General features: G+C 41.2%; 1 protein-coding gene across 4 annotated transcripts in view; it reads left to right on the top strand.

Moving 5' to 3' along the window:
- Positions 1–577: 577 nt before the first annotated feature.
- Positions 578–12,544, top strand: part of LOC136169828 (putative tetratricopeptide repeat protein 41) — an 83,249-nt gene continuing 71,282 nt past the window's right edge. For 2 of the 4 annotated variants that reach the window (XM_065937961.1, XM_065937970.1), the window contains exons 1-3: positions 584–674; positions 3,885–4,018; positions 9,972–10,972. In XM_065937961.1, coding sequence (XP_065794033.1) covers positions 10,558–10,972 — 415 coding nt within the window. In that variant the 5' untranslated portion in view covers positions 584–674; positions 3,885–4,018; positions 9,972–10,557. Of the gene's footprint in view, positions 675–3,884; positions 4,019–9,971; positions 10,973–12,544 lie in introns of all 4 variants that reach the window. The other 2 variants (XM_065938006.1, XM_065937979.1) reach the window with 2 other exon arrangements.

The following is a 12,544-nucleotide window of genomic DNA, read 5'->3' as shown; positions in this document are numbered from 1 at the left end:
CGTGCCGCACCACGCACCCGCTGTACCCAATGGGGGCTTATGGGGGGGACCACAGTTCACCAATCGGAGCTGTCCAGGTGCGGTGCCCGATGCCCGAAGCGTGGCTCCTCCCGATTGGTCAGTCCTGGCCCCCTTTCTCCAATCAAATGGTTCCGCGGGCCCCTCTCACTTGGGACCGCCCCTTTACTTGGGTTGTTCTGGCCTCTAAGGGAAACCGTCCAATGAACGTCAGCACAGAACTCATCCCCACTTGTGGAGAGGTCGCGCGGAACCACTTCCGGATCCTAGAGAGCGTTTATTCCGCGACCAGGGGAAGCGGTAGCCATGGCAACGACTATTCCACCTTTTCCGTGCCCACGCGTGGGGTCACATTGGGAATGATTCCAGAGCGACTTTTTCGCAGTCACCTTTCTATTTGGCAGTGCTTCTCGGTAAAGAGACACACGTGAGAGGTGGAAAATCCCCCGAAGCGCTTTTCGATGCGAGTGATGTTGAACTACAGTTCCCAGCATGCAACGTACTAAAGAGGAAACTCCGTAGCGCATGCTGGGAATCGTAGTCTTTGATCAGCTGCGTAGTTTGGCTCTTCCTTTTGCTTGTCTTCCCAGCGTGTCTTTGCGGGAGCTCTCCGCTGCGTGTTTTGGAATTTACCCCTCGTTCCCATTGCCGTAGAGGTCTGTACGTATTCCAGACTCTCCAGTGTACATCCTTTAGAAGCGGGCCTAGAAAGCTCCCAAGGCCTTGGCCGAGACCCCCGTGTTCTGGGGGGCGGCCTCTCTCAGTCTGGCCCCAGCCTTGCCTCGTTCGCTAGCCTTTTCCGAATCTGCCTTCCCGTGCGTCACTTGGGCAGCCGGAATCCCTGTTGCGTCCGCTCCTTTCACGGCCGGAATCCCAGGCCTCCAGATTCGATTTCCAGAAGAGAGTAGCGGGGCTCCCTCCACCTTCCCTTGAGGGAAATGGCGAGCAACTTTGATGCCCCGACTCCCTCTTGAAGTTCAAAGGCGGTGACCCGGTGGTCCCAGAGTCCCTGCTGTAAGTCAGGTGGAGAGCTTGGTAGTGAAGTCCAGTCTAGCACAAAAGGAAGAAGCGCTTTCAGTTTGACGTGCAGGAGGATACACCTGCAGATCTTTGAAAGCAAAACCTGTGGGGCTGCAGATGAGCGAGGGAGTCCAGCTTTGTCACTTCGTAGAAGTACAGAAAGACCAGGTGTCTTTCGTGTGAGGGAAGTCCCTCACCCTAAGCTTGCGCCCTGGAAAATATTTTCTCTGTCTCTTTAACCTAGTCTGTACATAACCCCCACCCTGACTCGCACCCCAGTTTCTGACAAAAACACTGCTTTCCTTACTGCGTCCTACAGGGTAATTGAACTTCAAATTTGTTTTCAGGTAATCATCCGAACTCCTGAAGGCACGTTTTCAATGACAGGCTCTCGTATATATTTATAACTTCCCCTATTTAGGTTTGCCGGTCTTAAATCTGTGGTCAGCACTTACCCATTGTGGTGGTGCTTCATTTACATCTGCCTAAATTACCTGTCTTTGTTGTTAGTAAGAAAAGTTTAGCTTACAAAGCTTTGGTCATGCTTCTGTGCTTGCGTCTTTTTTTTTTTTAAGGGTATACTAGGGTAGGAATTACATTTAGAAATCTCAACATTCGCGTTTTTGTGAGTTTCAACTCGTTTATTTTTTGTTTTTAGAAAAAGATGAGTGCCTTGACTTTTCTGCATTTCATAACATTTCTCTAGTTCTGAACAAGTAAGCAACCAGTTCTGAAATTGCAGACTCCATCTTAACTGGTCAGTGGTGGGTCATTTTTTTTGTGCTGCACCTGGAGGAAACTGAGAGTGAGATGGGCTCTCCAAAATAGATGCATTGCTTGTGGGCACATGGTTCTGCAATCGATGACTGCGCAAGACAGGCAGAACACAAGACTGACTGGCAGAGAAAGATGGTTGGTTGTTGTCAGGCTCAAGTCTATCCCTTTAAGACGTGATTCATGGCTGTGCACCCTGTCCAAGGGACGGGCAGCTTACCCTGTTTCCAGCCTCTGTTTCTCCCCTGCGGTCTCCACCTCTTCTGCCACTTGACCCATGATTGATCCTCAGGTCCTATCTTGGCCTAACTTCTCCAGAACTTACACTTCAGATTCTTATTAAGCTCATGACCTTTGGATCTGGGTCCTTTCCTTCTTAATTTTAGTTTTTCCCCTTTGACAGTGTCCACGAATACTACTGGAAAGGCTACCATTGTTGTTTTTGTTATTGTTACCGTTACTATTGTTAAGCTTTTTCTTGAGCACAGTTAACTCCACTAGATAGCACCTTCCTTTGCGATTGAGCTTGGGAGAGAAAAACCAGACACACACAGGGGTATCATTAGGAACAATGGATGGCTCACCTGGGTGACAGGGGTCGTCTAGTGCTGAGTCAGGGAGAATGCAGACTGGGGAGATGACGAGAAGATAGCAGTTGGCATCTGAGAGCACTGACGTGTGGAGCTGAACTCCAGGGTGAATTTCTTGGTTCATTTTTTGGTTCACGATTTCATTTATTAATTCGGCAGTGTTGGAAACCTGGTATGTGCCTAGGATTATGCAAAGTGCTGACAGTATAAGGGAAAACAATATAGATATGGTCTCTGCAGAACTGGAAGAAATATTAACATCATCAGTGCATGTGTCTTATTTAAACTGAAGCAAAGATATAAGAGAATGCAAAAGAATGTGAGGGAATTTTGAGGTGTGGTGATAAAAATGCTCTTGATCTTGATTTTTGTGGTGGTTGGAACTCATCAAACTGTAAACTTTGAAAAGAGTGAATTTTGTCGTATATAAATTATACCTGAATCCAAAAAACCCTAATAGCAACTATTAATTTAAAGAACAACAACAAAAACCCAAAACAAAGAACACTAAAGCCCATTTCAGTAGGAAGCAGGAACCAGACAGAGATGCCCCAGTTGTCAGTATTGTCCCACACTGTGTAAAAGTGTCTGAGACAAAAAAATGAAGTGGGGCTTCCTGCATAGCTCAGTCGGTAAAACATCTGCCTGCAATTCGGGAGATCTGGGTTCAATTCCTGGGTCGGGATGGCAACCCACTCCAGTATTCTTGCCTGGAGAATCCCATGGACAGAGGAGCACCGTAGTCAACATTAATTTTAAAACAGTTGTGGTCTTTCACTTTAAAATTCCTTCTCACTGGTGAAATGATTGCTTATCCGAAAATTCAACAGACTCTAGCGAGGGGGAAAAAATCATTGACTATAACAAATATATAAGCATCAATAGACATACCCTAATCTTGCAGAAAACACAAAAATGGAAATTCTAACACCTTCATTCATATTAGAGACCAAAACCATAAAATACTTAGGAATAAACTTGAAAGACATAGCTCCAACATGAAGAAAACTGTAAAATCTTATTGAAGAATATAAAAGGAATGGAGAAGTTGAGTCTGGTGCCATATCCTATAGGGTATTATTGCTGTGTAGCAAATTACCCCAAAACTGTAGGTTAAAGAAATAAGCATGTACTATCTTGCACAGTATCTATAGTGGGGAATGTAGGAGTGCGTAGCTTGGTAGTCCTGATTCTGGGTTTCTCATGAAGCTGCAGTCAGGATGTCAACATCTGCTGCTGACATCAAAGGCTTGGCTGGGGCTGGAGAACCTGCTCTGTGACGACTCAGTCACATGGGTGTTTACCAGAGTTGTCAGTTCCTCACTGCTTGGACCTCTCCCTTGGGCTACTTGAGTGAGCTCACAGTATGGTAGCTGGCTTTCCCCAGAGTGAGTGATCCACATCAGAAACAAGGCAGAAGCTGTGATAACTCATAACCAAGCTCAGAAATCACACACCGTCATTTCAACTAACTCTACTTAGTGAGAGAGGCGATTACATGAAGAGGTGAATACCAGGAGTCAGAAATCACTGGGGCCATTAGAAGCCGGCTGTTACCATACCCTAGCTGCAAGAGAAGCTGAGAAAGATTCTAGCTGGCATCTTCAGCTTCTTTGGTGAGTAATGGGCTCGTGAAAGGGGGGTGGGGGGGGCAAGAGCCAGAAGTGGGGATTTCCCCCCAAATAGGAAGGGGATTCAGATGCTGCACAATGAAAAAGGATGATACCTATCTACTACATGTTTGAATAGACAAACAGAACAATGTAGGTAAAGAGAGAATCCAAAGATAGATTGTTTCAATTTAATACATGATAAAAGAGATGTTTCAGTTTAGAGGAGAAATGATGGTTTGTTTTATAAATGATGCTGACCTTGACTGATTATCCATGTAAAGAAAAATAAAGTTGACTCCTATCTTATACCATATAAAAAAGAAATCCAGCTTAGGAGAAAATAAGAAAGGCTGTGGGTACATGGCAGGAATGGGGGAGACCTCCTTAACTAAGATTGAGCATCCATTTTTAAAGGGGTCACAAAGAGTCTGCCACAACTTAGTGAGAAAAATTAAATTAAAATTAAATCCTTATAGACAAATAGAATAAATTCTTAAAATTGAAATGATAAATTGATAAAATGAGTTGTTTAAAGGGTTTTGATACTGATAAATTACACTCTAGGAAAGCTGTGCCAGTTTACATTCCCACCAAATTTTGTTTTAAGAATAAAAAGCTTTAAAAAATAAAAAGTACAGCTTGGGGCTGTCAAACTAAAATTACTAAAGTTAGATGCTGTGACCATGAAGGGTGGGGGTGGGGGCATGTTATTTATATATAGAAATTTCTAAGCCTAAGCATATTAACAGAAATTTCTGGGAAAAAAAAGCAGAGGAAATTTTCACCAGTTTGTAAATAGTCTCATAACTTCTAGTTCTAAATTGCAGTGATAAATAGAGCGATACTACTTTGAGGCTACTTTATCACAAAATTTGAAGTCAAACATTTGCTGTAGAGGTAATGTTAACACTGACAACAGCAGTAGGAATAGCAAACATTGATTGAGGACTTTATATATACCTTGCAGACTCTAAAATGCAAACTAAACAGTGATAATTTGCTTAAGAAATCTGTTGGGAAGGCTGTTCCTTCCTTCCTTCCTCCATTCTCTCTCTCCCTCCCTCTTTGTCTCTTCATTTCTTTTTGGAAATAAGAACAGGGAATTTATTGAAGTGATGGTGAAGCAGTTCATAGAGTGGAAGGAAAAGCTAGACACTAGGCCTCAGGATAACAGGACACCCAGGGCAGTAATGTTTATCTAGGGCCCTGGAACAGGAGTCCTCAGCCCTTACTAGGGAATGTGCTTTCATCTTTGCGGTGTTAAAACAAATTTTAAAAAAATGTTTATTAGGTGCCTATTATGCAGAGTCTCATTTAATCCTGCTATATAGGATTTGGTCATTGTTTTCAGACTCACAGCTGCAAGAGCTACCATCAGAGTGAGATCTTGGGGGAGTTTATGTCACTCCAGAGCCCACACTCAACCTCTGTATCCCCAAGAGTGTGGAAGGTGCCGCTCTAATGCCACTTGCTGCTATCAAGTAGGCGAGGGACAGATATTAAATAGCTTTGGTTCTCTGGCGCAGTTGTTGGGCTCTTTCAGTTCTGTTTTAGTCTTCCTGATTATGCCAAGAGAAAGTCAGCTTGCTCCAAGCTTGTCTTAAATAGCTCTCTAATAAGCACACATTAGTCTACCTTTTCCATAAAAAGGGGAATGTATCTAATAGAATTTATTCAGTGCTGTTTGCTATTAAAATTTTTTTTAACTTTTTAATTTTGCATTGGGGTGTAACCAGTTAACAATGATGTGACAGTTTCAAATGGACCGCGAAGGGACTCGGTCATACATACACACGTGTCCATTCTCCCCTAGGCTCCCCACCCACACAGCCCGCCAGGTAGCACCGAGCAGGGTTCCCTGTGCTCCACAGTAGGCATTATTGGTCATCCTTTTTAAATCGAGCAGCACGTTTGGTTTTTAATGCATTGTGTTTATGGCTACTGTCTATCTGTGACATGTGATAAGGGTTTTGCACTTTATAGTAATAATGAAAAGTTTGTAGTTAGTTTTTTTTTTTGTTTACATTGTTTTAAAGTAAAATAAAAAAAATCATATCCTACTTTTATCTTTCCACTCCAAGATAACTTCTTCTACTTCTGTCCACCTCCCCACTCCTGTCCCCATTAATCCTCTATTTCTACAAAAACTGGGAAGGTTCTTCACTAGCAGTTGTGGAGTTATTATGTTCTGCCCGTAGTCCGAGTCCCCGGTCGGGAAAGAAGACTCCTCGAAACAATGCAACTTGCAATAGGGGAATTTATTACTGACTCAAGCCAGGGCCTCCCGTCCTCATCAAGGGTGTGAGGACGAAAGCCCTGAGCCCCGGTTCTCTCGGGTATTTATTAGGTCAAAATAAGCAGCAGGTAGTTGGCGCAATCGGATTGGTTACACAGCGGGTAGTTGGCGCAAGCGGATTGGTTGCACAGTTGCAAGGTAATTTTTGTTGGCCCAACGTGGGGCTTTTAGCTTTCAGCTTTCTCCTGATAGGTTCCCTTTTTCCTTGCTAGGCATATGTTGATTGGATGGCTCCAGGAGGCCTGATAATTATGTTACCCCGGGAAACCAGGCCTACTCCTAATCTAGACTGCCTGTCATGGCGTTAGCCATGACAGCCTCACACTGACCAGGAGTCAAACGGGCCACCTGCACTGGAAAGATGAAGTCTTAGCTGCTGGACCACCAGGGAAGTCCTAGTTCTCAGATTTTTACGCTATCAGCTCTATTTTTGGTCTAATTTATATAAAATGCACCCATTTTAAGTGGTCAGTTGATAAGTTTTGATGAATGCCTACATCTAACTACCACTTTGATTATGATAGAAAACATTCCAGGTGCCGTAAAGAGTTCCCTTCCCAGTTATTTTCTCCCCACCCTCCACCAGGCAACTAATGGTCTCTTTTCTGTCACCAATCGCTGTTTGTTTTTTTTTTCCCCGCTTTTCTCTTTGACTCATGAGTTATTTAGAAATGTATTATTTAATTTCCAAAATTTGTCAATTTTTCAGGTATCTTTCTGTCATCAATTTCAAGTTTAATTCCATTGGGGTTAGAGAACAGAATTTATATGATTTTAATTCTTTCAGATTTGTTAGAGTATTGGTTTATGACCTAGGATGGTTTATGACCTAGGATGGACTTCAGCAAACCTTTTACTTAAAAGGCCAGATAGAAAATATTTCAGGCTTTGTGGGCCAAATAATCTCTGTCATGACTACTCAGCTCTGCTCTTGTAATATTAAATACTCACTATAAGTGAAAGTGACTGAGTTCTGGTAAAATGTTCTTTATAAAAACAGGGAACAGGTAGGCCTTAGCCTTTAGGCTGCAGTTTGCTGAACTTTGGCCTAGAAGCTGGTTCATTTTGGTGATTGTTCTATGTGTATGTGAGAAGAATCTGTATTCTGCTGCTTTTGGGTGAAATGTTCAAAACCAGCTTGCTTAATAATGTTTTTTAGGTCTTCTACATCTTTGCTGATTATCTAACTACTTAAACTATCGATTACTTAAGAGATGAGTTTTAAAATCTCTAACTTGTATTATGGGTTTGTCTATTTCTCCTGTCATTTCTACCAGCTTTGCTTTGGGTGTTTTGAAACTCTGTTGTTAGGTGCGTGCACACTTAGGATTATTATGCTTTCTTCGTGGACTACTTTGTCATTATGTAATGTCACTTTCTATTACTAGTGACACTTGTTGTGAAGTCTACTTTTTCTGATAATCACTCCTAGTTTACTTCTCTCTAGGATCACACACTTTGTACTGCCTGATGTATAATATCCGAAAATAGCAATTCATATATTTTGTCCAGTTTTCTAATTTTTTGAAGAGGGGTAGGTAAATCATGTCCTGTTATTTATCATGGCTGGAAGCAGAAGCCCATAATTTTCTTTTATATATATATGTATCGCTTGCCATCAGTGACTATTACCCTCTTAGTTATGTCATTTGGAAGATCATTTAGTTTGCTTCCTTTCTTTTTCTATTTTTTTCTATCATAAACAATGCAATGAACACCTACTAGTTATAGTTTTTCACTATTTTGATTAGTTCCTTGGAGTGATTCCCAGAAAGTAGTAATATATTTTGAAGTATATTGCCATTTACTTTGCAAACATACCTTCCAATAGCTTTCCAGAGTTACCAGTTTACAATTCCATAGGTATACATAAGGTACAAATTTCATCAATATTTAGATTGTTATTGTTGTGCAGTCACTAAGCTGTGTCCAACTCTTTGCGATCCCATGGTTTAGATAGCTATACTTTCAAATGTCTGTATCATTGAGTACTTTTAAATTTCTTTGAATTCTAGGAGGGTTAAATATGTTTTTATATATATTCTTGTATTTTTTAAAACTTATTTGTATCTTTTGCTTGTATATCTACTAGGATGTCAGTGTTTTTCTTAGAATAAAGATAAATTTATTTGTGGCAAATATTTTTTACAGTCCATTGTTTGCCTTTGGGTCTTTTAAATATGTGGTTATTATTTGTACATCTTTTGTGATTTCTTCTATAGCTTAAAAGTTTTGGAAATCTTTTCCCAGTTTGATTAATATTTAATTATGTTTTATTTTCATTTAAAAATTATACTAAATTCTTTTGTTCAACAAATATTCACCTGTCACCTACTCTGAGCCAGTCCTTATGCTGGGTGTTTGGGACCTGGTAGAGACCAAGATGTAAATTACCTCTGATCACTTGGAAATAGGAAAAGGTGGATATTTTCAAGTGCTGATAATCTAATTCTAGCCTCCTACATGGCAGGCAGAAAGTCTTTTAATAAAGTGCTTATGATGCCTCTTCAGTTATCTTTTAGATTTTGTTTGTGTGAGATTAACTTTCGAATTGTCACCTACTTATTACAGTATCATTTATTATGTAGGTGTTTTCTACCCATTGATTTATGGTATCTTCAAGACCTAGAGTCTTAAAAAAAAAAATAAACACCTAGAGTCTTATCCATATAATATGGAGGCAGTGTAATGTATGTGTCCTGGAGTCAGGCTGACTTGTGTTTAGATCCTGCCTCTTCACTTACTAGCCACGTGACTTTGGACATGTTGCTTATCCTGTCTGAACTTTTGTTTCTTCATTAGTGAAGTAGAATGGTAATATTATCTATTGTGTGATTATTGTTACAATTAAATGCAAAAGGGTTAACACTTTTCAAAAGGTAATGCATTATTATATCCTTGTCAGGTGGTCTTGATGGAGAATTGCCCTATTCGTTATAAAACGGTATGTTTCTCCATAGGTGAAAGCAACGAACATAAACAGTGAAGCAACATTTGGTAAGGAAATGAGTTGCATCAAGAAAAAGCTGATAAAACTAGGTACTTTTCATTGAATCTTTTGCTTCTGAGCAAGATGCAAGCATATCTACCTCATTGTTGGAGGGTGTGTGTTTTTCCATTAGCTCAGTGGAATTTGAATTTCCAATGCATGTAGGTGAATGGAATGTTGTGAGAGCCTGCACAACTTGAGATAGAAATAATCACAGTACTCCATGAAGTTCTTAAATCCAGACTTCCTTGCCTCTCAGCTGCCGGGTGCATTATTGCTCTTGGGCCTTATTATATTGCTATTTTGATGTATTCCTCTTTCCTGACCTCAACTTCATAACAATTTTCATTCTTGCTTCTGATCACAGTCATGGGTCTTGGCTTATTCTGTTGCTAGGTATGCTAGGCTCCTTTTCTGCATTTGCCTTCCTTTTCACACTCTTTAGCAAGTCCCCTTGCATAGATTCCAAATTAACAGGGGCAGAAGGAGCAGGTGGGCAAAGGAACACTGAAAAGGTAGGATGGGGGGTGCTGAGGAAAACAGGGAGAACTGTATTCAGTGCCTACTTACCACCTGTGGATCTCAGCTCTTCAGCAAAAGCTGTGGGGAAAAAACAGAGGATCAATGAACTTCCTGGAATCCTAAAAAGAATTTTTCTTTTTCTTTTTCAGTCCTGACTTAAACTCGATTGTTTTTCAAGTCTGATCTGTGCATTGTTTGCCATCACTAACATTATAGTATCTATAAGAAGAAGACATTCTGGGGAAAGATTTCAATCTGTTTATAGCAAACATAATTAGGAGAAAGTCATAGAAACAGAGGAGGTCGGTGGCTGCACCAGAACAAAAATTGTTCTATTTTAAGGGTTATGTCATCTCTGAGCATAGTGAAATGAAGGCAAATGAGAGTGAAGACAGGTCTGCCCAATTCCTTTTAAAGCCGCAGAAACCCATTCAGCCTTACATCTGCTCAACTCTGGGTGATTTTGAAGAAGAGAGAGACTTTTTGGCAAGCTACATCTTCCCTCAGCTGAATGAACTCTGCAATTCCCGGGGCACGTATTTCAAAGCTGTGGACCTGAGATGGTCATTGTTGGAGGCCCAAGAACCGACACTCTCCAACCTGTTCAGACAGCATTTTTGTCTCCAGTCGCAACACCTGAAGCTCTGTCTCGACTATGTGAACAGCTGCTTTCCTTTTTTCATCTGCTTGCTGGGCCAGACATACGGGGACTTTCTCTAGAACTACTCACCTGTCATGTTCTCCAAGGCAACTGACTTGTCAAGTTTATCCAGAGTGGAACAGAATCTCTATGTTGCTGCAAAAAATGGTTATCCTTGGGTTCTGGAGTATCCCACCTGCAGTCTGATGGAGCTAGAGGTCATCCAAGCAGCATTTCTGAATGAGTCTCAATTTCAGTATTTTTACTTTAGGAGGGGAACCATGCCGCTGAAGACTTGGGATGAAGAAAAGGAGGAGATGCTGTCTTCGGGTTGTCTGACTGATGATGAGGAGAAATTAAAGATCGGAATGCTTAAGGCCAAGATTATTAGCAAAGGGCTCCCTGTCAGGTTGTATAAAGATCTCCACGAGTTGGGTGAGCTGATTCTCAAGGACTGGTTGGTTGTGATAGAGAAACTTTGCCCAGCCACTGTAATGACGGAAAATACAGGTTAGTAAATATGGAGATAGCTAAGTCTGTTGTCATAGGTTCATGTGTTTTGTGTGTCTTCCTTGTGAAAGAAATTTTAAAATGGTTGAAAATGTTATTTATGCATTTAAAATTGTTAGCATATTCCCGTAAGATGCACTTCATGTGAAGATTTTTGAAACTGAGAATAAGAGTAAATAGTAGGTCATGGAAGACAATTTAGGGAGTCAAGGAGCTCGGAAAAGACCTAAAATATTTGGCAGCTAATGTGTAGATCCAGAGCAGAGGTTCTAGACCAGGGCTGATTTCACCCCCAAGGGACTTCTGGCTACATCTGAAGACTTTTGGTGTCACGGTTGGGAGTGTACTACTGGTACCTACCAGGCGGAGGTCAGGGTCACTGTTACACACCCTCCAGTGCACAGACTCCCCCTCATAATAAAGAATTTTCCAATTCCAAATGTCAATAGTGCCAAGGTTGAGACAACCTAATCTAAAGGGAAGAGAACTTTTATTGTCAAATGATTTTTGCATGTTACCAATTTTAATCTTTAAGATTTAGACCTGCAAGGTAGATGCTGAAATTGCTGTTTTACAGATGAACCAATTAAAGCTCTGTAGCAGTTAAGTGACTTACCTAATGTCACTTCACCAGTGAGGGATCATTCTAGGATATGAACCCAGGTCCTTTTGACTTCAAAACAATGCTCATTTGCTTTCACCCTTACTACTCAGAAAGTCAGTAATCCGTGGACTGGTAGTCTCAGCATCACCTAGGAACTTGCTAGAAGTGCATTCTTGGTCTGTTGAATCAGAATTTGCATTTTAATAAAGATGACAGTTGAGTTGCACGTGCATCAAAGTTTGAAAAGCACTGCCTGACATCGTATTGAAATGATTATAGTTATTTTGAAAGTAGTGTCTTGTAGACATGTACATATTAAAAAGGGAAGACCAATATCAGAATAGGGTGGAGATTCTTCACCTAGATAGACTTTGGGGGAGGGATCTGCAATGCCCTAAAATTATATGAAAAATAGAATGGTTTAATGCATATGTGTGTTTGGGGGGCGTAGGAAGATATCGCTCAAAGGAAGACATTGTCTTTGATCAAAAAGGTTTAATGACACAAAAAAGATTATGAATTACCACTGTAAGGGCCCAAGTAGTGTGGGAATGCGGAATGAGTGTGGTGCATTCTCAGATGCTTTAGGGACCAGGCAGGCAGAGTGCTTGTTATATGATAGGGAGCGGATCTGTGGTCAGCTGAATAGGAGGGAGTTGACCCACCTAAAGTCATTCACATTTGTTGTTGGGGGTGAGATGTGAAATCCCACCTGTGCTGGTCAAACTAGACTCCACCTACAAACCAAATCATTTTGGGGTCCTAGAAAAGAATATTGTATCGATCATTACTCTGGGTTGCAAATGACTTACACTGGCTTCAAGAGAAAGAGAATTTATTAGTCTATATAACTTGAAAGCCTAGGGATGGGTTTGTGTTCAGCTCAAGCTGCATCCGCTTGCTCAGAGGAGGATCCCAGGCCCTTGATTCTCACTGTTTCTCTGACAGCTCTGCTGTCCTCATGCTGC

The sequence above is a fragment of the Muntiacus reevesi genome, chromosome 1 (genome assembly GCF_963930625.1).
Source record: "Muntiacus reevesi chromosome 1, mMunRee1.1, whole genome shotgun sequence".
In the NCBI taxonomy this organism is placed as follows: Eukaryota; Metazoa; Chordata; class Mammalia; order Artiodactyla; family Cervidae; genus Muntiacus; species Muntiacus reevesi.
This window is presented reverse-complemented; position numbering and strand designations above follow the sequence as displayed.